This window comes from Poecilia mexicana, unplaced genomic scaffold (assembly GCF_051168715.1).
Source record: "Poecilia mexicana isolate PSO_F unplaced genomic scaffold, ASM5116871v1 scaffold_17, whole genome shotgun sequence".
Lineage (NCBI taxonomy): Eukaryota > Metazoa > Chordata > Actinopteri > Cyprinodontiformes > Poeciliidae > Poecilia > Poecilia mexicana.
Window position 1 is genome coordinate 23,015,937 of NW_028263386.1, and position 26,479 is coordinate 23,042,415.

Below are 26,479 nucleotides of genomic sequence, written 5' to 3' on the forward strand. Positions count from 1 at the left end.
TAGGGATTTTAAAATAGAAATTTTGACACGTCCACCAGAGGGAGCCATATACAAAGGGACAGATAGCTTCAAACAACGGGAGAGCCTTCTCTGAATGTGATCTGTAGCTTTACTTTGAATGAATTCAAACTTATCATGTGTTCGGATTTTACAATGTTGTTAAACTGACTCAATAACCTAGGTTTTATTTTATAGATAGGTAGGTTTTAAATGCATATTTTGTTCATGTTCAGAGTTTCTGTAAACAAAACATTCACAATTTGATAGGTGCGAACTACAGAAGACATAAAATAAGAATATTATGAAAAAAGGTAGGAGACATTCCACTGTGAGCATTCTGGTTTATTGAAGGCACATCAGTTAAAAAGTGAACATATCGGTTGTGCTTCACACATACATTCATCGTCACTAGGCTTCGTCCGTGGACTAAATTTGTTTGTATCGCACATTAGGTCGAATTCACTTGATTTGGACACAAATCCTGTAAGGCAGCGACAAGTCTAAAGGACGAAATCACATGAATCACTTAAGATACACGACACCTTCTTTATAAAGCACCCTTATTTTAGTGAGAAATCATAAATTACATTTCATAAATAGACAAAACAGAACAGGCAGTCAGATCTGTGTCAGACTGACTGGCAACTACTAATGTACAGTGCATCACATTTCACAGCAATAAATTAGCCTAGAAGATTTTAGTTTTTTTTTCCAGTGTATCTCGATGCTTCTGGCAACTAATCTGAAAGAAAAGTGTGTTTATGTGGTACAAAACTTAACAGAACAAGTGCATCTCAGTAATTTAAATTATCGTTAGAAAGGGATTTTCAGTCATTGAATAAGAAAATGAATCTCATTAATTATATAGATTCATTTTTACACAGAAGGATATGTCTCAAGTGCTTATTTCTGATCATTTTGATGACAATTCTCCACAGCTTTTATAAACCAAAACTTAAGTCTTTCAGAAAATGTTCACATTTCACGACCAATGAGAGAAAAATACTGAAATGCTATTTATGAGTGACGACTTGACAGGATTAGGTTACTGACTCCATCCAAAAGTGGGTCAAGCCGCAAAAAGCCATTGTTAAAGAAGCCGCCTGCTCACACTGTGCTGTATCCCAGCAAGCTAATGGAAAATCGAGTGGAAGAAAAAAAGTGTGGTGGGGCCGAAGTCCTTTCACTAACTTTGTGCCAGTCATCCAAACTAGCAGAAACAAATGGCTGAAATAGATCCCCCTGTGAAATAGTGGGAAAAATCCAACTTTCACTGTTGGTTCCAGTAAAGCATCCATAAATGTGCATTTGAAAATATGTTTGACTACAATTATCGCGTGGTGATTAGCCATACAGTTGGCATGCTTACTACAGCTAAAGTGGCTTACGTTATAATGTGTTGTATTTAGAACAGTATTAACTGTGTGCAACAGAAGTGTCTTCAAAACCAGCGACTGACTTGTAGCTTTAGTTTTTGTCTGAATTTTTATCAGCATCGCAACAAATAGCACCAAATATCATAAAATCCGATACACCAACCCAGTTATAAATTTCATTTTTTGAATCTATAACAAATACATTTTCTATAACATTTTAAGCAAAAACAATTACAAAATGTTATGCATGTTTTTGTGTGTGTGTGGGTAAATGCTGTGATATTTCAAAGGTTATCCTACCGTGGGAATGTCATACTGGCATATTTCAACTAGTGTGAATTAGTTTATTTAAAAAAAATAAACTAATTTAGACAAATGGAACTTACGCTTGCAGTGCCCTGGGACATTAAAATTAAATGTAGCAGAAGTCATGAGAATAAAGCTTTACATTTCTTGGAATTTTCCAACCACAGCAGGTAAAAAAAAAAAAAAAGGCATGGTAGTGATATTATCTTCAAACTCTGGAGAGAGCAAACCTTCACTGACTCTGAACGTATTGTCTCTTTTTCGCTTCGGGTCCTTCAGAGTCCTTCATGCAAGCCACCAGGAAGTCACGACACTTGCGAGTGTACTGCTCGGGAAAATCGCGGAAGTGACAGACGTGGGCACTGGAGGTGAAGTCGCAGCTATGCACGGGGACGCCCTTCTTTGTCACGGCCTCGGCGAAAAGCTCGATGTCCCTGTGCCTGATCACCTGGTCTGCTCTGGAGTACAGCAGGAAGTGGGGCCAGGCGGGCGGGCGCTCTCGCACGGCGTCGTAGTGGTTCTTGTGGATGAACTTCGTCACCGGGTACAGCACGATCCGCAGGAGGAAAACGCTCACCGCGAACAGCGCCAGGAGGACATACTTTAAAGCGGGGCTTATCTGGGGCCCCAGGGTGGCGGTGAGCGCGCGCAGGGCGCCTTGGACGTTTCCGCTGCCGGGCGCGCTGTCCACCACCGCCCCGAGCACGCGCAGCGAGCTGAACTGCTGGTCGCTGTGCAGCAGCTCCACGATGTACCGGTAGAGCATGAAGCCGCCGTTGCTGAAGACGTGGAAGAAGACGGGGCTGTTCTCCACCTCGTAGTCGTAGAGGATCTCCAGCAGCTTGAGCGCGGTGCTGCTCAGCTCCTTGTAGCCGAACGTCTCAGAGATGAAGACGGTCTTCAGCGGTGCGGTGTAGCGGATGGTGACGCATCCCTGAGGGGAAAACCCAAAGTGGAATAAAGCAGACTGTTGGCAATTTCCTGTGACGTCGCAGCAGTTTTGAAGCTACAAGTCACTAGATATTTCAGTAAAAACAAACCGAGCAAACTCTGGATATATTTTGTCACCTACTAATCAATATATTCTGGACAATTTCCCATTAAGTGTTAGAATTTTGCTGTAAAATTATTTGATAAAGTTAAATTCTATCCTCCCCGATACGGGTGGGAATTTATTGTATCATTCATCATTTATCGTGATAAATTTCTTATTATGATATGATTTTGATTTATTGTATCAAATTTGAACATTTTATTAAATTCTTGTGTGCATTTCAGTGACACAAACCACACTTCTTTATGTGGTTAGTGTCCTAAAGAAATGCATTACAAATGTGCATGTTTTTCAGCAGCAGTATTTGTAATTGTGCAGTGCAGTAACGTTCATAGATACCTACAAAAAAGTAACATATACTTGGCATCATTTGTATCATTATTGCAATAGTACCACAACATATTGTGACACATATGCCCCTGGTGACATCACAGAAGGTAGCTTCTCAGTTTTTTTAATGGACTAAATTCTACTTATTGTGTTTTTTTTTTCCTCCTTCTTGTCAAATTCTACTTTAAATGTGTTTCTATGAATTACTCATTCCAACAATGCCTGGACACATGGAAGATCTCTGAGAAAAGGACGAGAGAAGACTGGAATGGCCGATTATCAGGTATGTGGTTATGAAACACCAAATGATATGCTTGGTGTGTTTTACTTAAATAATTATCAAGTTCTAATTTGAGTTTGTTTTTTTTTTTTTTTGTTTTTTTTTGCAGAACTGTTTCAACATTTATAACTTGAAATTTGCTATGTCATGCATGTGCTTGCAGTACAGCCTGTACCAGGAAGTATCGCATTGTTTATTTATCATGATAAATTTCGTATGTGATGAGAATTTGGATTTGTTGTTGTTGCTATAAATTCCGTAACAAATGCGTTTGTTTTTCAAGAGCCGTATTTGTGGTTGTGGTGCTTTTGCTGTGTCAAGCAGTTACAGCCATACAGTTACCTAAAAAACAAGTAATAAACAGTTGTTTATCGTCACTTGAATTGTTAACACAATAGTACGCCCAAATATTGTGATAAAATTTTAAGTCTGCAGCATCAGCATGGCCTCCATCTTGTCAACAAAACAAAGAGGTTATAAAAATTCAATGCTCTGCAGTCAGAGAGAGAGAGAATGCTTCCAGGTGAACTTCTGCAGTGTGGATTCAAATTACATACTGACACTTTAACTGGCAAGTAACTATTATATTTGCCGTGGAAACTCAATCTTCCATCATCCGGTTGCTGTTTTGCAGTCATTGTGCAATTGATAGTGAAAAAAATTACACTTCCTTATAGTATTTTGACTGGAATAATCCACAATCTGCAGTGGCTTTTTTAATCTCGTTGACCTGACCTTGTCATTGTAGATGGAGCTGTATTTGGAGAGGTGTTTGTCCTTGCACCCAGCCCAGCCCAACAGGATCACAACTGGCTCCTTTGTCCCCTGCCAGTGTCTCTCTGAAAACAGTACGAAACACACACACAAAGTGCTTTAACACAAGCAGAAGCGAGCTGCACCAGCAGTAACGGTACCACACACACAGCGGCTCTGCTGGACGGAGCTACCGTATGGGTTACATACAAGGAGGACTGTGCATCTGTAACTATGACTACAATTACTCACCTAATGTGCCCGCATCCGGAAATACAATATTGTAGTCAATATCGTCGGCAGCCATTTCTAAAAGCTCTCCAGCGGGCTAACTTTCTCTCATTTAGACGTTATAAGCAAATGAAAGCAGGCTAACCTTGACAAAATTAGGTATTTTCTTTGTGAAAGAAAAAAATAAAGACACTACAAACAGGTTCATTCACAACATTGACCAGACAGTATTGCAACAGAACCCTTCCTACCAACAGGAAACCTCTTCTTCCTTGTTTTATAGCATGAGCAGCGACGTCTTTGGCTTCTCGCCCCCTGGTGGACGGCGGTCGAAAACGCACCTGAAGATCCACTGCTCTGCATTTTGAAATAGATACAAACTGCTTTGTAAGATTACACGCCACCTTATATTTTCTTTATTTTATTCTGGACAATTTATATAACTCTTTTGGACAAACTGAGACCACAATAACAGATTTCAGAGTGTTCATAAGGTTTTAATTACCAAGAGAAATGAGAGGTAACAAATCTACATTGTGGTAACCATGGATACAAAACAACTTATTTCCAGAAACATGTCAGATAATTAAATGGGTTGGCGCTTGAATTTAAGAAAATTAATTTGATAAATAAGGCAATGTTTTGAATTTGATTAACAGAGGAGGAGAATAAAACACTGGCTGCTGATCCAAACCTTTTGATCTATTTTAAAAATTGTAACTGCTTAAAGGAAATTTTGATAACAAAACGATGTCATTTATCATGTTCTTCATTAACATGAATTTATTAAATGATTGACCCGGGCTCAATAAGACTTTTAGGACCAGCCAGTCTCAGATGGTTCTTCAAATTTTCACACAAATCCAACCAGCAGCTGCCAAAATGATAAAAAGAATATTATTAATCTCATCTTGTGTGACATAAAAAGACAGATTGAAAATTATAGAGAAACTGAGCTACATCTTCTGCCCCCACACCATCTCCATCTTCTGAACGTGGGCCTTGGATGACTTGGCGAAGGTGCTTTTGACCACATTGAGGGGAGCTGCCTTGCCGCTGAGATAGATCTTATTGATGCAGACGGGGAGCCAGGACTCCTCTGACTGGGCGTCGGCTCCTTCCGGCCCAGGCTCCGCCTCCTTCTTGATGAGCGCGCACGCATAGGCGAAGATGTATCCCGTCATGTAGGCGTCAAAGCCCGCCCGGTGCGTTCCCGCGTCCACCTTCTTCCTCGCCTCGGCGTTGGACTCCGTAGAACGGATGCCGGTACCTTCTCCGTCGCTCACCGCAGAGTCTCCGGGGTTCGTTTTGTCTTCACCGACTCCGTTTTCTTCTTCGTCGTCGTTTTTCATGTCCCGCCCGTCGTCCATGTGAGAGTTTCCATCGGTGCATGATTTTTCGTCCGCCTCCTTTTGGTCACCGGCTGCTTCTTCCTTGTCCTCTTCCATGTTTGCCATTTTATTCGTTGGGGCGCCATCGGAGACGGAGCAGTCCTCGCCTGTATCCGATGCTCCCTTTTTATCTCTCAGTCTCTTCCGCCTTTTCCTTTTGTCGTTTTTGCATTTCTCGTCCTGCAGGATGATCAGGTCTGTGTCATGGGACAACGGGCACTTGGTGCCGTTTGGACACCAGCCAAAAGCCTGAAAACAAAAGCAAAAACAACAAAGACTGTGGCGTGTTGGGTTTGTTTCATTTAATTAAAAGGTAGAAGATGTACACTTAGATTAAGTCATGCAACATCTGCATTAGTAGGAACTGAAAGCTTGTTTTACTAAATAAAATCTGATGCAAAACCCTAATATGTTTCAAAAACATTATTGAATAAAATAAGTAGAAAACAACAAATACTTTATTGTACTTGGAAAAGTATATACACTCCTGAACCTTTACACACTTTACGTTACAACCACAATTTCCATTCTGTTACTGGGATTCACAGTATCTCTTTCCAGTTTAGCAAACTTTAGTGAAAATATTACCCCTTATGAAATGGTTTAAACTCAGTAAGAATGGGTGGATCTTGTCTTAACATCAAGTTTCTGGTCTTGCTTGTTTTTTGGGGGGGTTTTAACACAGGCAGTGTTTTGTATGTGAATGCAAATGCATGCCACACTTTTTGGATTTGTACAATAAAAAAACATATCGTCTTCCTTCCATTTCACAGGTACACATTATGTTTTTCGTCTAGTATCATATAAAACCTCAATATAAAACACAAAATTTAGCAATAAAATGTAAAAAAATAAAATAAAAATAATTGATTACTACATTTTTTGTAAAACTGGAACATTCTTCCAACTTAAAAGGTTGCAGAAATTCAGTGAAACTTACTGAAAAGCGCTGGCAGACATCCGTCTGTCCCTCTGTGGATGTAACGGCCGGACATTCTCTGTAGTCTATGTAGGTGGACAAGTCGCCCGCGTACTGGCAAAATTCTAGGTGGACGTGAGGTCCAGCTGAGCCAGAAGTGACACTGCGGCTGTTTTCCAGCTTACTGGCGATATGTGGAAAAAGAAAAACAAACACTCAGGTCTACTGTTTTACCGTACGTCTTTAAAAGCAGACAGTGTCGCCGATGAAAGGACCGCCATGTTACCGCGAACCCTCCTGGTATGCTTACCATTTCTTGTAGGCGTATTCCAGGTACGAGGCGGTCAGCCGGAGCTCAAATTCAGTCACGTATTTGGTGTCGTAAATCCCAGCGGGAAACATCTCAGACAGGTCAGCTGTGAAGGTGGTTAGCCGCTCGGGGAGGTGGGCATAAAAACTCTTCCAAAAAAAAAAAAAAACCCCCACCAGAAAGAAAACAATTAGTCTCATTAATATGGAATACATTTATAACCAACAGTTTGTCTTTTAACAGTGACAAAAATATTTGGAGATGATACAACCCAGCAGCTGCAGCCAATTATTTTAGCAATTAATTATTCTGACAATTAATCAAGTAAGTGGGTACAAAAAAACAAAAAAGGCACATTCTGCTGATTATTCATTTACCAACAATGGCTTATTTTATACAATATTAAAAAGATGTTAAAAAATGCAAATAAAATCATATTTTCTGAAAATTAAGAAAATAAAATTGTGTTGCCTAATATGCAATAATGTAGCAAAGAATGTATCTGCAGCTACATAAATAATGAAATAACCTCATCTGCTTCACTTCACATCAGCTATTGCTAATCTTTTGACTGTTTTTTTTTTAATTGACCAATTAATAATTGGACAACAGAAGGTGCTGAATAGGAGAATTTTACTGAATTTGAACCAGGTGAAACTAAAACTACGATTACTTGAGGAGTTCTGGGTACAAAATATTAACAAACAAAGCAGATTTGTCATCTAAAATGCAAAATGTGTATATTTTTTGTACAGTTGTGGCTTGACTCCTGCGCTGAATGTGTTGTTCTTTCAGTAAACTGCCATTTTTTGAGTTCGTACACTCCAGTCAATGATAATTTGATTACTAAATTATTTGGCAATTATTTCAATAACCAATTAATCTCGACTCATTTTTTTCCCCATACGCCGCCTCATGGTTCTGGAGCTTAAACGAGACAAAACAGCGCTCTCTGTACCTGGTAGAGGAAGGCAATGTCAATGAGCCCGTTGTGTAGCACCAGGGCCTTCCTGGCTCGCAGCAGCTCAGTGAACAAAGTTCGGATGTGGACCCCACGGTCGTCTGAACCTCCCTTGCAAGACATGAAAACGTGCAACAGAACAATTCAGGGAAAATGGAGTCAAAGTAATCGCAGGAGGAGCCGAGGAGAGCCAACTGGCCGTTCGGTTCGGATGGAGCATCGACACAGACACCAAGGCGTCCTCACCTTATTGTTGCCCTTGCAGTAAGGGATCCCACAGCCATACTGCTTGTTAAAGTCAAACCCATGCTGCACCAGAAACTGGACCGACTGCGGCTCTATGATGTACTCCTCTGAACACAGCAGGGTGAGGTTATACACCTGGACCAGGTAGGAGTCTGGAGGCTGACGGAGAAAAACGCTTCTTACGTCAACGAACGTCCTTGCTAAATTAATCTTACGCCTGACCTTTTTGCATGTCTTGTATCTATGCAACCACAAACAGTAATTAAATTTATTTGGATTTGTGTGACTGATGGACAAAAATGTGTATAAAAGTGAGAAGCGGATTTTTCTTTTCCAGATAAAATCTCTAAAAGTGAGGCCTGCATTTGTAATAAGCCCCCTTTATTCTGATGCCCCTAAATGCAGGACATAGAAACATCCTTTGGTATCCCTCAGTGGGGATAGAGTCTGGAATCCTGGATAAAATTCCAATCAATGACCAATTGCATGTCTGACCTATTATTAGATTGTAAGTTGTAAAAAAAACTTGTGGCATTTGTCTTTCAGTTCACAATTATCCAGTACTTCCTGTCGTCTGTTTGTTTTTTAGCATCACAAAACAGGAAAAGAAATGCACACACATAGTTCATAGTTTAAGCATTTACTTGGTAATATATAATATCCGGTACAAGTGATACCTTTTGGTCCAGCTTCTTGTAGCACGCAATTCCCAAAGAAAGAATGGAGCGAGATCGAGCAGCGTGCCATATTGCTTTGTATCTGTCCTCTATTGATCTGTAACATATAAGAAAGGACTCAGAGAAACAACTCTGATCACAAACTAACATCTGAGGGGATTGTTATTATTTTATGATGATCAAATTAAAAAAGTACACTCACTCAGCCAACAGGGACTTTCTGTTTCCCAGACCACTCAGCTCCTGCAACAAAACAGAGGCAGTTTTTCTTCCAACTGAGCCACACACACACGCGAGATCAGAGCAGCACTTACCGTGTCAAGCGCAATGAAGGATGATGTTTTAATTGCAACCACCATGGCTGGCCATAGCTCTTTGAAATTGTTGCTATGGACATCAATTACAGGAACTACTATCGAAGATGACATGTTTGCTTTGAACTTTGTATCTAAAACGTTTCCCTTAAACTTAACAACTGCTACATGGAAGTTCCATTAACACAAGAAACTACCTAATAAATCGTTCTTAGCTATTACAAATGTTATATATACCTAATTACTAATTTAACGTCTCCGTTATAAGGTTTCAGATAACGTTCATTAGCTTCATTTTTCCGAGTACAGAGGGTAGCATCAATGAACCTCGCCGTAAACATTTCAGCGTGCTTCTCAGTTGTTGGTGGTTGATATTTCGCATGACTGGAAATGAAGGTAAAAATACCAGATTTTAAGTAAAATGCCTGTAATATTAGAGTAAAATGTATATGTAAAAAGAGTCTTATTTTTGTTATGTAAAATCACATTTTATTTGTTGATTTTTTATAGTCATATTTTTTTTTTCAGTCAGGCACTTTTGTTGACAAACTTGAAAATTACGTCACTGGACTCAAACATCGAAGGGCCGCGCGCCATTTTGGCTCAAACAAACTCCTTAATATTTTATCCCAGTTAAAGTGTTTTTATACTGTAATAGGGTATTTTTATGCTAACATATTGTCGGGTAACAGTAAACTTACAACGACTTAACATTTGCTTTGCCTTCTTTTTACGTTGTGAAAGTTGTCAGCCAAAAGTCATGGTTTAAAGAAACCCCAGCTGAGCCAAGTCATTTCTTTGCTAAGTTTTGTTTTGTTGTTGGTTGGTTTATTTTTCCCTTTGTGTAATGGGAGGCTGCTCCGCTCCAAACTGCTCCAATTCAACTAGCATAGGGAAGCAGCTGTTCAGATTTCCCAAAGATCCTGTGCGAAAGAAGAAATGGGTTGTGAACTGCCGGCGTGACTTTGAGCCCACTCCTCACTCCAGACTCTGTCAGGTAAAATAGTTTTCTGTGTCCCTCTAAAATTACACATTCAGGACAATGTCTTTGCACATTTAGTAGATAGCCCTGCTTATTTGTTATCATTCAGTGCTTTTATTGCACTTCGTTGTCGTATTTAACTAGATCACCACCATTGATAACTTGCATGTTTACACTGTTATTGATATGTCTTTTCGCAAGGACCACTTTGAGGAGAGCCAGTTTGAAGAAATAGCCAGATCTCCAGCTGGTGGAAAAAAGCTGAAGCCCAATGCTATTCCCACTCTGTTCAATGTGGGAGACCCTCCTTTCCCTGCAGTCACCTCTCCATATATCCTGCTGCCACTAAAATCTGAAGCAGGTACTTTTCTAAATGAATTATTGTCCCTGTCTTGGAAAATGGAATAATATAGCAGAAAAAAAAAACGCTCACAATCTTTAGATCTGGCAATCATAAGGATTCCTTCAAAATTATCATACCTTCAGAATTCTTTAATTCAAGCTGATTTTTCTTTTCTTGACCACTAGGCTGACAATAGATCCATTATTATAAAAATACATTTTATTATTTACAGAGATCCTCCAGGACACTTAAGGTCACTTACAAAAAAATGCTCAACGGTAAGCAAAATGCAAAGCATATTGTCAATGTAGTAAAACAAATGTTAGCAGTAGCGGGTTTCTGTGAGGTCATTTCAGAGGATGGGTTAGCAACGTGAAGGAGCATGATGAGATATTGGAGCCTGAGATTGTTTGTGACCTTTGACTAAGATCATACTTTAAATGATTTAATGTAAATTCTGTGGGGTAGTTCTATAATAATAGTAATAATATAGTAAATCCTCTCACAACACAGGGATCAGAATGGTCACGGTGGTAGAAATAAACTCCAAAGTTCACTGTTGGATAACTTTGCCAATTCTGGGGGTGGGGTCTCCATAGTAACCATTAGACTTTGCCTCTACATGCCAAATAGTTGTTTGGAAGTAGGTCAGGAAAAAAACAACTTTTGTTTTTGTCCTAATGTGGAGTGTTTCAAACTCCACTGACACTAACTGTAATCGTGTGCTTTGGTATAATGAGATTAAAAATCTGATGAACTTACTGTACTTTTAATAATTGGTAAGTTTTATGTTCAGAAACTTGAGGCACCCAAAAATAATTTTAGCACAGGTTTTGTACAACTTCGTGTACCAAATGACACATGACCTATTTTGAAATAATTAGAAAAGAGATGTGTCCCCAGTGTTCTGTTGTGGTTAAATTTTTATTGCTCTTTTCATAGTGAGGCACAAAAATACACCAAAAACCTCATGAATATGCCTTAAAGGAGAAGCTTTTTAAGTTGCTTAAGAAGACATTCGGCTACCACTACCTGGTCAATTGCGTTTCAAATGTGTTAGATCACGGCACTGCTCTTCTACTTGGACGTTTTCTTGTGATTCTAGTGGAAAAGGATCTAAATTTTGGTGATCATGGCTATGCCAGGCGCAATCCTTTGACTGGCCTTGAAGAGGAGGACGGAGAAAGAACATCTGAAGACCACAACCCCTGCATGCAGTGTCAGCTCCTTAAGAAAAAACTGGAGCAGGAGATGCAGCACACCGCAAGACTACAAAGAGAGGTAGGAAGACATCTTATTTGAAGACTAAAATCAGAATTGAGTTGTTGAAGGACTGAATAAATCCAGTGAGCCCTTTTCTTCTTGTCCAGGCAGAAGAGATGAAGAAGCGTCTGTATCGGCTCGACCGCATCGAGAAGGGACTCCAGAACTTTCTGTACGAGGACCAGATCAGAGCGCTGTCCCTCACGAAGCGCTCGCGGCGTGCCGTCTGGTCGCCGGAGACGATCCTGAAAGCCAGAAAGATCCGCTGTGCCGTCGGCACCAAAGGCTACGAGTACCTGAGGGAGATCGGCTACCCTCTGCCCTCGTACAGGACTCTGTGCAACCGTCTGGAGACGAAGATCATGGTGACGACCGACATGAGCTGCGAGGAGCTGGCAGAGCTCGGCCTGGGGCTTATGGCCACATGCGACAGCCCTACAGAAGGGGTCGGGGACAATGACGAGGAAGAACTGATGGGAGTTTTATCCTGATCCCAGTTACTTAGACTGATTCTGAACTGTTGTAGCGGGACAAGTTGAGACATTACACTGTCTGTGATTTAGAAAAGTTTTGCGGCACTGGCCTTCAGGTCACCTGGCTGTATCCACATTTTATATCCACTCAGGTGATGTTTGATGCACCGGCTTACATGTAGCCAGATTCCTGTTCTGCTGATTCCTGCTGTGATGCTGGCATGTTATGGTAGCCTGAATGTGTGAGGAGCATGTGCACAATGTAGCTCATTCATATGCGTCATGTAAATGAGTGACGTTTGTTAAAAAAAACCTCTTTGCACATAGCTTTTGTGAAATCGCTGCTTGTTTTTAATGTCAATTGTGACACAGCTGAGTCTTTCACTGGCCTTGTTCTATACATTGAAAAAAATTAAGTGTAATGCGAACAGATAAATGCTGCACATTTTGGTTAAGAACCTTTTTATTAGGAACAAGTGAGATGAATGAAGCAACCTTTAAAGAAAGTTTGGTGATCTACTCAGCATATTTCAGCATATTTTGTGGATTTTAGCAACTGTAGTTCTCTAGAGAACTTGTCGATTATACTCTTAAAAAAAAAACTGGATTTGTTTTATCCAGTTTAACAAATCGAAATATCCTCCAGTTTTTCCTAATGCAGTTTACTGTCAGTAAATTTAATATATCCATCTGATCTCTCTTTACATACTTAAAATGCTGTGTAGAATGTAGACATTGGTTGGTTTCTGTCACTTAGCTTTATCTTGATTAATCAGATTTTATGTTTAACATTTCATGATAGAATTATTCTTGATTTATAGAGAACAGATTGGGATTAACAGTGTTCACCTCATCCCAATCCTTTTCAAATATGTACACTAAATCAACAGATTCTGGATACTTTGTTGCCTTTTTTTTGTTATTATTTCTTTATTTTATTTTCTCTTTTTTCGTTGTTGTTTGGATCAGGGGTGCCGAAGTCAAGTCCAATAAAACAGCTTAGTTCCCTCATTAGCGGCCATTCTTCCTTTTTTTTTTTTAATTCAACGTTTAGATGTGCATTACCGCCATCTACTGGAATGGAGTGTGGACCTGTCATTCAGCTCTACGGAGGCCTGGTAGCGAGCAGTTCATTTGATTCAGGTGTGTCGGAGTAGGAACGCATTTAATGTTGCGTTCCATTTGCCTCAGAAACTGGAACTCGTATCTGGTTTTTGATACCCAACCCAAGATAACGGCGTTCTAGTTTTTCTTTTTCTTTTCTTTTTTTTTTTTTTTAAAAAGAAAAGAAAATTTCAACCTAGCGACGCCCTTAGAAATTGTTAGCATTACAAACATAATTTTAAGCTGCTTTCCATAAGCAAACAGTACTTTTATTTGTTCAGATTAGATTTACATGCGCTACGTGTAACATTGACGTTAGACCCACTTGAGACTTTTATAAAAAATAAATATGTCTCCATCACATCTTACTACCGTTGATGCGAGGAGCGGCTATTTTAAAACGCATAGCCATTTTGGGCGAACTGCGGCGAGGGCTCCAGTTGATTTTTTATTTTCGACTGGGAAGTCAGCATTTCCCATCTCCGAGTACAACTGGAACGCAGCATAAACATTAGACGGCAACTCTCAAGGACTGGACTTGGGCACCCCTTGGTTTAGATATTTGGAATGAATTGAAATTAAAGTTAATGTATATCAACATTTTGAACATTTTAAAGTGTTTTTACTGTTCCTACAGTCATACGACAATCAGCACGTGAAAGGTAAATGAAAATACAAATTTCAAACAGCATAGTATTTGCAGATATTCTTAAAGCTTAGTCCTTGTCATGTTTTAAGTAAACATTACATTATATTCTTTTATACAGGAACCTAAACTTTAGTCAGCTGTCTAACAGCCCTTAATTGACGCACTTGGGTTTAGTCAATATGGACTTTGAGCAAATCCTTCACGTGCAAGATTAGATATTTGTTCTGCAGGTTTGTTAGTAAAGCAGTGTGTTTTAATAACAAGTTTGACAAGACTAATGTAACAGAAATTCACAGGTTACACTATCCCAGGGGTCACCAACTCCAGTCCTCCAGGGCTACCATCCTGCAACTTTTAGATTCACCTCTGCTCCAAAATGTCTGAATTCCCTCACCAGCATTCATTCCTCTCTGCAATAGGCTGGAAACGAGCAGTTTATTTGATCCAGGTGTGTTTGAGCAGAGACCATCTAAAAGTTACAGGATGGTAGGACTGGAGGACTGGAGTTGGTGACCCCTGCTATCCTAACTGATGGCTGGCATTTGTGCTTACTTGAGTGATTTTGGCATTTAAACTGTGGAGTGAAAAGACAACACAAAAGTTCAAAAGGAAGCTGAAAATAAATACATTCAGTTATGGGTGTATCTATTCTGTCACCCAAACCAAAACATAATGCTTAAGTTTAAGACTTTTGTCTAAGTTTGCAGACATATTAAGTCTTGTATATGTTTACCAGTAAGTGATGCGTGATCTGTTACTACTGCAGACAATTTCACTTCATCGCTCTCAAATATAAAGAAGAATCTTGTTTTTAAAAAATAAGCAGGAAATAATAATAATAATAATAATAATAATAATGATAATAAAAATAAAAAAAGTCTAAGTTCCAGCAAAGTCACAGCTAACAAATGCTGAGTACTTCTTCACAATATGACCTTATCTGTGCACACTTTGAGTGTCAAATCCTTTGGCACAGACAGTGTCTTTGTTTAAATTGGGGGAAGTGTTGAGTGAAAGGCCGAGCTTTTAAACGTCAGAGGTTTGCCGTGTGCCAGTTGGAGTTGCAGCAAACACGGCGGACAGAGGTAAGACTTTCCCTTTGCTCCTAAAACTGTTCTTGTGAAGTAAAAATAAGATATACATGTTTTAGTTTCAAGCTTTATCTTGTTTGTTTGCTGTTTTACATAAATTTAAACCATAGAAAGGTCAAAACTACCTCCTTTTTTTTTTATTGATTTTTGTATGACCCCAAATCATTAAGCTAGTAGTTTCACTCCGTCTGCTGCTGTTAATTCAATTTTTCGACGTGGAGCCATGACTGTGAGCACTTTTACTACTTAAAAATTAAAAAGCGAATAGAAACTTGGATATACTTTAATAAATAAATAAAAGTATTGGGTAATTGCTGGAGTAAATGCTGTCATGTGCGAAAACGTGGCCATAAAGACGGTAAACTTTAAGGCTGTAAGCATCCCCGCCTTAGCATCCCTCTGTCCCTGTAGCTCAGTGTTTCCCTGTCAACATGTTGCTCTGAAATTCCTTATCCTTTTGTCCGTGTACTCGGGAAAACTGGCTCTCATTTTTGCAATTATCTTCACTCAAGTGGACAGAAACAAAGAGGTTTTTATTATTTCATTTCTGTGAGACCAGACTGGGCGTTTTTATTTTAATTGTTTTTTTTATTAATTAAATGACGGGCCATGATTGCCCCATTTCCACACTCAGTTTGTTCTGTAGTTCATCGTCCGTCAGACTAACACAGATTGTAACAAATCGCTCACATACAATTTTTCTACTAGAAAACCATTAAAAAAAAAAAACACGTCCTTCCTGTAAAATCTAGTCATCACTAGCCGCCATATGTGTAGCATTCTGACGTGAGAGAAGAAGAGACCGCTTCTTTTTTTTTTTTTTTTGCACTATCCAAATTATTTCATAGATGTCTTTTTGTGGGTATCTAGTTTAGGCAGACAGAGGGTGACGATGCGCTCCCTGCTGGTGCTGTATCAGAGCGCAGCCCTGCTGGGTGCGCTGTGGGCCGCCCACTCTACTCTCTTGGTGGAGGGCGACAAAAATGCCTCCAGGATCTGCAAACCCGCCCCGAGCTGGGAGATAAAGGGCCGCTCGCCGGCGCAGGAACGGCTGGGAAATGTGGTGGTGGTGGCTCTGCTGAAGGCCAGCTGACACTTCTGTCTCGTTCAGGCGTCCCGGTGAGTGAGAAAAGTAACAAATGTCCGAATCAAACTTTAAGATGAATTCTGTATATTTTGCTAGAGTTTGACGCAGATCACTTCTTTGATTAAAACTGATGGTGAAAGGATATTTCATAACGATTAGAATAAGTATGTCTGGGTTTTTTATTTGTTTCTCACATTCTTAGAAAATTCCAACTTTTAATTTGACTCTGTTTATGAAGCAGGAATAAATATGATGTGATGCAGAGGTAAATAGGCACTCGTATATTGACAGGGTTGCATCTCAGTATATTAGTAGACTTTTTTCCACGTTCTTTTTTATTAAAATAAGTTGATACAGTGGCACCAAGTGGCACTATCAGACCTTTCATTTCTTGAAATATACAAAATGACGAATGTCGGCCGATACCGATGTTAGTGCGATATATCGTGCACCCCCAGTTTAAATAGTTAAAATTACACAATCTCAGCTCTAATTCTTCACTCGTCTGAATATCTGCAGCATCGGACGCCTGCGCACCAAACTGAGGCGCAGCAACATAACCGACGTGTCCTTCGTGATCGTCAATGAGCAAGATGCCGCATCCAGAGCCCTGTACTGGGAGCTGAAGAAAAGAGCTCCCACTGGTGTCCCAGTGTATCAGCAGACGGCTAATCAGACCGACGTGTGGGAGGTGCTGGACGGCGACAAAGACGACTTCCTGATCTACGACAGGTAAGAAGACGCGGACCCGGCCGCCACGCCTCCGTCGCCGATCAGAGAGCTGAATGGGAAGTCGCTCCAAGAATGCCGTTTTTCTTCTCCTCCCCGTCTTCAGGTGTGGCCTCCTCACCTTCCAGGTCGTGCTGCCGTACAGTTCCCTGCAAAACCCGTACGTGGAGGCCGCGATCAGAGCCACCTACCTGGGAGACATCTGTAACTGCTCTGTGAGTGACCCGGCTGGAGGGGGAGGCGCATGCACGAACGCAAACGGGCGGGAAAAAGAACGGCTCAGATGTTCAAGTTGTCACACTTGATTGATCGGGATGGTTCTTTATGAAGTACAGTTTTTTATTTAAGCACTATTGTAGTAGAGGTAAAAAAAAAAAAAAAAAAAAAAGTCATCTACATTACATCAAATTTCAATCTGTTTTGTTGGAGTTTGGTGTGATAGACCAACATAAAGTGTCACAGTTTCACTTCTTTTATTTTGCAAAGACAAACCCAAAGAGCGTAGAGTTCTTTTGTGCTTTTCCCACTTCATTCTGATACCACTGTAAAAAAAAATATTTTCTATCAGCATATGTTTTTCTCATCTAGGTGATATTGAGGTAATTTGAAAAAAAAAAAAAATCAGACTCTGGACGTGGAAAGCTGGTTGGAATAATTCCACTTGTTGTTCCAATCAAATGTAGAGACTTAATACAAATGCACAGCAGATTTTTGAGGATTTTTATACATTATATTTACTTTTCTTTTTTTTTTTAAACTTATTTTTTCTTCATTTCACAATTATCCACTACTTTCTCATGGTCTATGACCAGAAACACAAAGGAAAAGATGTTTCACATTTTAGGTTGTAAAATGTTGCATCTGAGTAAGTACAATGGGCCGGAGTAGTTTTCAGACGTTGTATTGAATATATGAATTATTTATCATAACGCTCTTTAACAAGGCCTCTGTCTAATCTTAAATGTTTTTTAGTAGTTGTTTTTGTTTTTTTGTTTGCCAGACATCAAATGGAGGCAATCATCACTTAGGTCGTAAGCAGATTGTCGACCTGATGTTGGCGTCACTTTGCCTTAAATCTATTTATCCGTTTATTTGTTGTCCATTCGTTGTCTGTATTAGAAATTTAAAGACGCCAATTAGCAACACGATGAAACCAACTCGTTTATCTTTCGCAGGCCATTTCCACGAGGACTCCGTCGATTCAGGGGACCATCCAGACACCTGACGAAGGGGCCGACCCCACCGAGGAGACTCAAACGATCCCCCACCACTATCACCATCATTTCAGCTTCTCCCATCATCAGCCCGCTCCTCGAGATAAGTCCCAGGACCAGGATAGGTCCGCAATATTCCCAGCTCCGTATCATCCGCACCATGCCCATTAGCACCCCCACCACAAGTAAATCAGTGTTTATAGGTCTTCAGGTTGTTTTTTAGAATTGAAGCCCGTTTTTCTTTTATTTTTCTGAAACGTTTATACATCCCGCTTCACTATATACAACGTGTCGAACCTGCTTTAAAAAGTGCAGCTTGGTGTTTCTGTTTTTGGAAAAGAGTAGTCAGGTTTCTCCGAGTTCTCCCATTAATGAAGTCCAGAGTCTAAAGCCTGCCTGCAGGCGGCTGTGGATGGATGACCAGGGGGACAGAAAGGAGGGACTCTGACCGCTACCGTCTCCAGACAGAAGCAAACAACGAGGTGCGCCGCCGCCGCCCAGCTGGTCTCACTCAGATTATCTTTTTAAAGCCGATTCGTCCCGATTTGCTTTCTGCTTCACAAGATGTGAGGATTACGATGTTCAGAGAACAGGAATTACATCTTGTACACACAACTTATTGACTTATTTTAGATGCTGTTTATTGTGAAATTTCTTACAATTTCTCATTATAAATTAAACTTGTTTTGTATTTCTCCAGATTAAGGCGGAACTACACGGTAAATTGAGTAATTAGAAACTGTTGCTTCATAACATGAGCTGCAATAACTTAGAAAATTCTCTGTAATAACGTATTTCTGTGTAATTAATAAAATAAAAACTCAGAATCCAATTGCAGTTTGTTTTCAGTATCTTAAAATAAATAATACTGTAGAAAAATACTTAATTTTTTTATAGTGATTTAATGATATTGTGAGAGAATGGACATCAGAAGTAATTACACCCCCCACCCCCTTTCTGTTTGTTTGCTTCCATTTTTCTTATCTTGGCTGTGCTCTTCAGCTGCACTTATCTTCCTGAGATGCACTGGACTGCAGTGACAACACTTCGCCACCAGTGGGCACATAGAGCACGGTGAGCAGCACTCCTGACTCAGCGAGCCAACGGCAATTAAGCGCAGCAACGGCTGGTCAGCGGAGGCGCTCACTGTCGCTCTCATGTTTCCACAGGTAAATGTCAATTAGCGCTGCTGTTTGTGTCTCTTGTGGGGAAGGTGGGCTAGGGCGGAGTGGCGAGGTATATGTGTGGAAGTGTTTTGTTAATTATTTGACTTGTATTGTAAATATTTATTATTTGACTCATGTGGTAAATATTTGTTTGTGAGCGAGCCAACGGCAATTAAGCGCAGCAACGGCTGGTCAGCGGAGGCGCTCACTGTCGCTCTCATGTTTCCACAGCATTTGTTAAAATAAAAGAACCTGCGCAACACCACACTGATTAATTTTCAAGTGTGCAACAATATGATATAGTGATTATTCCCCCATTTGTACAAATTTGTACTTCCCAACATTTATAGGGTGGATTTAGCTGGTGAGCCATATGCCAAGCCAAAAGCGCACACACACACACACGCACACACACACGCACACACACACACACACACACACACACACACACACACACACACACTTATACACACAGCAGAGACGGGTCGATTACCTCAGAGCAGCTTAAGTCTTGGCTGAGATGCTACACTGGGCAGAAAACACACTCTGCTAGACCATCGAAATGACGGTAAAGTAACAATTTGATCATTTTTAGCACAGATCGTGCTCCAACACCAGCCAGCTGCTTTAATGGACGGTTATGTTTTTTTTATATATATATTGCTGAGTGCTTTGCTTAATAAGCCGTTGACATAGAACTGGCAGGAGCTGCTTGCAGGAGTCCATCCCCATCAGTGCGTCGGGTCGCAACTTCAGCTACTTTTACTGCCTCTGAATGAGAGGGAGGGGCTGACTGCTCACCTTTTCTGTATCAATATGTATAACAGTGTATCTATTTATAATATTCTAAATAAAGCTGAAGTCAGCTTGAGGGATTCTCATCCTGAGAGGGATTTTTTTTTTTTTTTTACCATAAATCCCTGGGAGGCTGCAGGTGAGGCTTAACCGCTTAGCTTTCTCTAAACAGCATGTTCTGCAAGGCGGCACAGTTCATACTGCTGCAAGTCACTTTCAGCTGTGGTGAACAGAAAAACACACCATATTCTCCACTACTACTTTATAAGGCTATTGGATTGACATGGTGAGACACAGTTGAAGCCAAATATATAAATGCGTTGTATATTTTTTTTAAAAATGAAAAAGAAGAGGACATGAGTCAAAAAGCAACAAAAGGAGCTGGATTGCAATTTTCAGCCATACCTAAAGGGGAGTTTAGAGAGATCAGTTAACATAACGGTCATGTTTTTTGGGGAAGCAGCTGGAGTAGCGAGCATCCACAGGGAGAACCATGATGAACCATGATGATACTCCTTGGTGCAGCCTGTAAACCTGACTCTGTTACACCAGTTCTGTCAGGAGAAAGAGCCACAATTCCAGAAACACTTAGGTGAGAAATTGGTGGAAAGACAAATAAAACTATTTAACTTGGAAAAAAAGCAGAAACCAAATAGTACAGAATTCAAAAAGCTGTAAAGAAATCATAATTATTTTTCAGTTTATTCTAGGATTTAGATGGTAATGTTTTTAGGTAAGCCGAAATGACTCAAAACCTGTGATGATTAGTCAGATTTAATGCCAGAAATTTGATTTATTTTTTTATTTGAATTTTTTTTTAATAAAGTCTATGTAATTATCTGGGTTCAACTGTACATTCTCATTTCATTAAGCAAAACACCTACTTCTCTGGAGATGAGTTTGTCAGAGGTTGCTAAATCATACACGGAAGAAAAAGGCAGAAAAAGAAAGAAAGGTCTTTAATTTGTCATGAATTATGTGTCTGAAATTCAGTTATTAATATAATAATAGCGTAGAGTCCTGAAAAGCAAAACAACTCAAAAAGAGGGAAAAAATACAACAAATGAAAGTACAGAACACTGAAAAAAAATAATTTGAAGAACTATATGAATTTGAGTTTGCTTTCAGACACTAGATGGCAGCACTGTTATACCGCACCGGCATCTGAAGGTTCATCGCCCTGTCTTCAACAGGAGGCAGTCGTTCATAAAGAGGATTATTAGTTATTATCCATCATCAGGAGATTAGCCAACATAATCCTCATCCTAAAAATCCAGCTCATCACTAGGTGGCTTAATCAAATTTGCAGTGGGAGGTTTCTTTCTTTGATAAAGCCGTTGATCGGGGTTCGATGTGTGAACACCCTGGGGTTTACGTCTCTGTCGTCAAAGGTAAAGCCTTAAGTTTGAAGAGATCGCAGGTCCTGCTGAGCGTGGGAGGTAAATGGAATGCGTTGATCCAAAACTAACTTGATTCTAGAGCGTCAGTAGAAACGTCTGAGATGTACACACACGGTAATCACAACATACCTGTGGACAGGCGCAGAAGTCTCATTGGCAGTTACAGAAATCACTTGGATTGCAGCGATTCCCTTAAAAGGTTCAGCAACAAACTATTAAGTTGCGGTCTGTGGGGATGCTGTGTTCAGGGTTTTCCACCGCTCAAAGCATTTTGGGCGAAAAAGTTTTGGGTTCTTCTTAGCAGTGTACCTTCTTTACATAACCAAAAGGTAAGATTTGCGGACCTACGGCAGTCCTGTGATCGGATCGTCCCACCTAAACTCTGGATCTGTGCGGCCCCAGAGGTCACCATTTATCAAAGAGTCCTTACAAATTCACTCTGTAATGGAACCGGTAACTTCTAGGATGTGGATTGTTATTTTGTTTCCATATCCGCCATTGAGAAATTTATATTATGAGCTATTTCTCGAGTTTTGCCTTCTTCAGGTCAAGCTCTTAAACTAGGTATGGCAATTAAGAAAAGAAAAAAAACTGCATTATGCTCATGTGTCCATCTCAGGGTAGCAATGTTGTCACCAAGTGGCAGAAACTCCAATTATTCTACCAAGGCATTCTGGAAAATGGAGGTAAGATTTTATTTTTCAGCTCATTACCGTACAGAGCCTTGCATAGTTTGGCAGTATTTTGTGCTGTAACTTTCCTCTCATATTTCACTGAACAGACAAAAGGACAGACAATTGGCTGCTGGTCTACTCCCCCGTTCCAATTACCTGTATATTCCTGTGCTACCTGATCACGATATGGGCGGGGCCAAAGCTGATGGCGAACAGGCGGCCCGTCAACCTCAAACCCGTCCTGGTGGTTTACAATTTTGCCATGGTCTGCCTGTCTGCCTACATGTTCTACGAGGTAAACTCTGGACACAAACAACGGAACTCAGAGTAACTTCAGATATTTTGAGAATTAATGTTAAAAGAACCGACAGGTAGTCGTTGACGTCTAAAGTTAAGGTAGCACCACCAGAACCCAATTATTTCAATGCAATGTTTTTCCACATTTCTAGTTCACAGCATCATCTTGGTTGGCCGGTTACAGTTTGTTGTGCCAGCCGGTCGACTACAGCAACAATCCATTGGCTCTACGGGTAAATTAAAAAAATATATATATATATTATTTGTAGTTTAATAATTTAGGATCGTGTTTCTTCTTTCCTTCCTTCACTGTGTCTTTTCTGTTAGCCTTGCTTCACTGAGTCTTAAGTTTTCATTCTGTTCGGTTTCCTTTGTGTTATTATTCGCCGCTCCTCAGTCGGCCTGTTTGTTCTCTTCCACAGTTGTGCCTAATCCCTTGATTAATTCGCCTACATTCACTGTCATTCTCCACTCTTCCCTCAGTATATAAGCTCACTGGTTTCCATTGTTCTTCAGTCGTTCATCTTCTCAGTGCTGGTCTGTTTAACATTCCTCTATATGCTGCTGTCAGTCCGTCCTGTTTCATTTTGCCCTCCTGGTTCGCTTTTGGATTTATTTATTTTTTCATGATCTTTTGAACTTTGGACTTTCTGCGTTATTAAACAGTCTCATTTTTGAGTATCATGCAAAATGAACTCTTGTATTTTAGACTTCAAAACAAAGGAAAGGACTGAACTGAGTCTGACAGTCTGGAATTGTCTTTTTTGCAAAAGTTGGAATTTGCCAGCCATGGCAATAGCTGGGAGCAAAAAATTAATATATTTTTATATGTCCTGATATACAGTGTTAGCCTCTATAATTAAAAGTGTCATTTTGTGATCAATAAAATATTTTTGAATTTGAATTATTATTTTTTTCTTTTCTTTAATTTATCGGATTGAACAGCTTTATACCTGAAATGAAAGTGTTGATGTCTCATTGTGTGTGTTGGACAGATGGCCAGAGTTTGCTGGTGGTTTTACTTCTCTAAAGTCATAGAGCTCAGTGACACTGTGAGTACACACACACACACACACACACACACACACACACACACACACACACACACACACACACACACACACACACCGGAGCTGCACTCAGTTAGATAACTGTAGCATAAGTTGATGCTTCTTCTGGTCATTTTAACAAGTTTTAATTTGGTGTCAATGCGTATTGTTTTGACAAGGTCAAGCTAAAGAAAGACTGCCCTCCACTGGTCAAAGCATAAAAGCGCATCAGATCTGAACCTGCAGCATTTGCCTTTATGTAGTTCAGTCAGATTCTTTAATTGGTTATTTCAGAATCAGTGCAATAAAAAGAAAATGTTTCTTTTTAGGATAAAAAAACATCTATAAAAGTAAGTTAAGAGACACTTGTGTGACTTACTACAAAATTATGCCGCATTAAAATATGCATCAGGTGTCTATTTAGAAATATAACAAGGAGTATACTACAGTATGACCTTAAATGTTCTGTTCTTGCTTCATTTAGTGTGTTTGTGTTTTGCAGATATTTTTCATTCTGCGGAAGAAGAACAGCCAGCTGACGTTCCTCCACGTCTATCATCATGCGACCATGATCTTTAACTGGTGGACCGGGGTTAAATACGTAGCCGGGGGTCAGTGTGAGTACGTCTCACTTTGTGTCAGCAGAATCCACAAGGACTGAACCGTGAATAAGACGATGATAAACAAACAGAGGTGGGCAGAGTACCCACAAACTGTAGTCAAGTAAGAGTAGCACTACTTCAGCTTATTGTTACTCAAGGTAAAGTAAAAAGTAGCCGTCCAAGAAATTACTCAACTAAGAGTAAAACAAAAGTATTTGGTAAAAAGTCAACTCAAGTAATGAGTAACTGATTAAATTATCAATCATTTAATGTTTTAAAGTTACATCGTCAGAAGGACCAGAGTATAAAGTTAAGTGGAAATTTTGGTGTTTTAACGACCAAAATGACAATATTTCATACAAGTAACAAAAAAATAACAAAATCAGACAATATATCTATTTTTTCCAAATCAATTTCTTTCAATATGAAACTTAAACAAAAGCTGCAGGTGTGTGTCTGTGCCTGGTGGGGATTTTTGTTGGTTCAAACCTGTTTGTTCTTCATTCAGTGGGGAGAGAATCCAGAACTTTTATTCAAGTCAGAGTAGTGATACTTCATGAGAAAATTACTTAAGTAAAAGTAAAAAGTGCAGCATAGTAAAAATACTACTAAAGGTTATTTTTTCCCCAAAAAAAGTTACCCAAGTAAATGCATTTGAATAAATGTTAAATAGTTACTCTGTAAATAACCCATCTTGTGTATTTGTCTGTAGCTTTTCTGATTGGTCTGGTCAACTCCCTGGTCCACATAGTCATGTATTTGTACTACGGGCTCGCCGCCTTAGGGCCTCACATGAATAAGTACCTGTGGTGGAAACAATACCTCACTTCTCTGCAGCTGGTAAGAACGGACACTAGTGTCAGAGATAAAATGAAGCTAAGACACATCATCGATACAAGTCTTTGAATAAGTGTGTTTTTCACCTGTACTATTTTTTTAATCTGATGTTTGCTTATAAAATAGCATAAAATATGCGCTGGTGTTCTCCACCAGCACATATTCCTCTGCTAGAGGAAATGTTGATCATAGTGGGTTAGGATGTGTGAAATGATCATTAGTTATAGTTCCCTGGTGTCACTTTTGCAGGAAACTGTAGAGAATTGTGTTGACCCAGATATCAAGATTTTCATTTTATTTGAAAATTATATTACCTAAATCCGGGGGTTAACACATAGCGTTCCTCCTCTCTCAAGATTCTATTTACTTTTCTACAAACTACAAACTCTTTTTACCATATGTAGGTGACCCATTACTAATAAAAACCTCCCAGTGCCTAACTTTTAAAAATGCTGAACTTTTCCTTAAATTTGGAGGCTTATATAATCAGAACACAAGAAATAAGACAATCAATCTTGATGCTTTGAACAAGATTCATTTGTAAGAACACATCAAATTATTTAAAGTGTTCTACTATTGTAGTCGGAAAACAAAGAACTTTTAAAGACATAATAAAAAAATTAATAGAAAACAAAGAAATTTGAATAGATGAGAAGCAAAACAAGTTTTTTTAATCAACTTATTTTTCCTAATAACCGAACCATTTCATTGGAAGGTCAAAACTTTTGCTCAGTTCTTCCTTATTATTAAGGTAAATGTGCTTCTCTGTTCCGCACAGATGAACTATTTGCTTATGACATCTCCCCTAAGGTTAATATAAATATGTTTTGTGTTGCTGATGTCTCCTGAATCCACATTTTAGTCATTTGCCATCTTCTTGTCTCTCTGATCAGCTGCAGTTTTTCATCGTCACCATGCACACCGCCTACAATCTGCATGCCGACTGCGACTTCCCCGACTCCATGAACGCTGTCGTGTTGGCCTATTCTCTCAGCCTCATTGTTCTCTTCAGTAACTTTTACTACCAAAGCTACCTCACAAAGAAGACCAAAAGCAAAGAATAATCAAGTCAAAGAGAAAAGAAACCGTTTTAAACCAAGAGGACGTGCCAGAAGAGCCAACGGTCGGCTATGGCCGAAGCTTGACACGACACAGACTGGCACAGAGTTCTGTACGGTACCACCCTGATGCTATATTTTGAATATGGTAATCACTGGCCAATCATTGGAAGTGGCTTACTAGCAAAAGTTGAAGTCTCACCTTTGATCTTTGGAAAAATAGCCCAAAAATCCTTTGTTGGACACAGAGCTAATATTTTCAGGTCATGTACCTTGAATGACATCTAGTGTTTGATGTATTTAAACATATGGTCTATGTTTAAGTGAAACTACTCAGTAGTATTCCTGACTTTTTTATTATCCCCCGTTGTTTAAACTGGCCTATGTACTTGATTGTGATTGTGTGTTAAATATTGATGCCAAGTCGCATTGAGGATAAATATTTTATTTAGGAAAAAATGCTAAATATAATAGTTTTCAAATTCTTATTAAACTAACTTATTCTCAGATAGAGGAAC

At 39.6% G+C, this 26,479-nt stretch overlaps 5 protein-coding genes across 5 annotated transcripts; 3 read left to right on the plus strand and 2 right to left on the minus strand.

The window, feature by feature from the left end:
* Positions 1–321: 321 nt before the first annotated feature.
* tmem53 (transmembrane protein 53) lies at positions 322–4,611 on the minus strand. The gene is made up of 3 exons (XM_014997307.2): positions 4,352–4,611; positions 4,082–4,185; positions 322–2,616 (listed from the first exon to the last, which is right to left on the minus strand). The coding sequence occupies exons 1-3, from the start codon at positions 4,404–4,406 to the stop codon at positions 1,915–1,917; spliced, it is 861 nt and encodes a 286-aa protein (XP_014852793.1). The 5' UTR covers positions 4,407–4,611; the 3' UTR covers positions 322–1,914.
* Positions 4,612–4,806: 195 nt separating this feature from the next.
* Positions 4,807–9,486, minus strand: toe1 (target of EGR1, exonuclease). The gene is made up of 8 exons (XM_014997302.2): positions 9,149–9,486; positions 9,037–9,077; positions 8,835–8,931; positions 8,158–8,316; positions 7,909–8,022; positions 6,951–7,099; positions 6,662–6,824; positions 4,807–5,970 (listed from the first exon to the last, which is right to left on the minus strand). Exons 1-8 carry the CDS (start codon positions 9,260–9,262, stop codon positions 5,287–5,289), a joined length of 1,521 nt encoding a protein of 506 aa, XP_014852788.1. The 5' UTR covers positions 9,263–9,486; the 3' UTR covers positions 4,807–5,286.
* A 137-nt stretch (positions 9,487–9,623) lies between these two features.
* LOC106923908 (THAP domain-containing protein 1) lies at positions 9,624–13,913 on the plus strand. The gene is made up of 4 exons (XM_014997306.2): positions 9,624–10,145; positions 10,332–10,491; positions 11,579–11,754; positions 11,844–13,913. Exons 1-4 carry the CDS (start codon positions 9,996–9,998, stop codon positions 12,225–12,227), a joined length of 870 nt encoding a protein of 289 aa, XP_014852792.1. The 5' UTR covers positions 9,624–9,995; the 3' UTR covers positions 12,228–13,913.
* Positions 13,914–14,944: 1,031 nt separating this feature from the next.
* selenop2 (selenoprotein P2) lies at positions 14,945–18,915 on the plus strand. Its single transcript, XM_014997308.2, has 5 exons — positions 14,945–15,047; positions 15,924–16,172; positions 16,660–16,872; positions 16,976–17,084; positions 18,045–18,915. The coding sequence occupies exons 2-5, from the start codon at positions 15,946–15,948 to the stop codon at positions 18,252–18,254; spliced, it is 759 nt and encodes a 252-aa protein (XP_014852794.2). The 5' UTR covers positions 14,945–15,047; positions 15,924–15,945; the 3' UTR covers positions 18,255–18,915.
* A 95-nt stretch (positions 18,916–19,010) lies between these two features.
* On the plus strand, positions 19,011–26,183 carry elovl8a (ELOVL fatty acid elongase 8a). Its single transcript, XM_014997309.2, has 7 exons — positions 19,011–22,130; positions 22,226–22,413; positions 22,568–22,648; positions 23,411–23,467; positions 23,967–24,081; positions 24,779–24,906; positions 25,797–26,183. Exons 1-7 carry the CDS (start codon positions 22,043–22,045, stop codon positions 25,965–25,967), a joined length of 828 nt encoding a protein of 275 aa, XP_014852795.1. The 5' UTR covers positions 19,011–22,042; the 3' UTR covers positions 25,968–26,183.
* The last annotated feature ends 296 nt before the right edge of the window (positions 26,184–26,479 follow it).

What these genes read in the sequence shown, in the direction of transcription:
- LOC106923908 (XM_014997306.2), top strand. Translation starts at nt 9,996, where the DNA reads ATGGGAGGCTGCTCCGCTCCAAACTGCTCCAATTCAACTAGCATAGGG. An exon ending in CTCACTCCAGACTCTGTCAG is followed by an intron (nt 10,146 to 10,331) that starts GTAAAATAGTTT and finishes TCTTTTCGCAAG; the next exon opens with GACCACTTTGAGGAGAGCCA. An exon ending in CCGCAAGACTACAAAGAGAG is followed by an intron (nt 11,755 to 11,843) that starts GTAGGAAGACAT and finishes CTTCTTGTCCAG; the next exon opens with GCAGAAGAGATGAAGAAGCG.
- tmem53 (XM_014997307.2), bottom strand. Translation starts at nt 4,406, where the DNA reads ATGGCTGCCGACGATATTGACTACAATATTGTATTTCCGGATGCGGGC. An exon ending in TCCGGATGCGGGCACATTAG is followed by an intron (nt 4,186 to 4,351) that starts GTGAGTAATTGT and finishes TACTGTTTTCAG; the next exon opens with AGAGACACTGGCAGGGGACA. An exon ending in GCTCCATCTACAATGACAAG is followed by an intron (nt 2,617 to 4,081) that starts GTCAGGTCAACG and finishes TTTTCCCCTCAG; the next exon opens with GGATGCGTCACCATCCGCTA.
- toe1 (XM_014997302.2), bottom strand. Translation starts at nt 9,262, where the DNA reads ATGTCATCTTCGATAGTAGTTCCTGTAATTGATGTCCATAGCAACAAT. An exon ending in AGAAAGTCCCTGTTGGCTGA is followed by an intron (nt 8,932 to 9,036) that starts GTGAGTGTACTT and finishes TATATGTTACAG; the next exon opens with ATCAATAGAGGACAGATACA. An exon ending in ATGTCTGCCAGCGCTTTTCA is followed by an intron (nt 5,971 to 6,661) that starts GTAAGTTTCACT and finishes TTTTGTTTTCAG; the next exon opens with GCTTTTGGCTGGTGTCCAAA.
- elovl8a (XM_014997309.2), top strand. Translation starts at nt 22,043, where the DNA reads ATGCTCATGTGTCCATCTCAGGGTAGCAATGTTGTCACCAAGTGGCAG. An exon ending in AGGCATTCTGGAAAATGGAG is followed by an intron (nt 22,131 to 22,225) that starts GTAAGATTTTAT and finishes TTCACTGAACAG; the next exon opens with ACAAAAGGACAGACAATTGG. An exon ending in ACCTCACTTCTCTGCAGCTG is followed by an intron (nt 24,907 to 25,796) that starts GTAAGAACGGAC and finishes CTCTCTGATCAG; the next exon opens with CTGCAGTTTTTCATCGTCAC.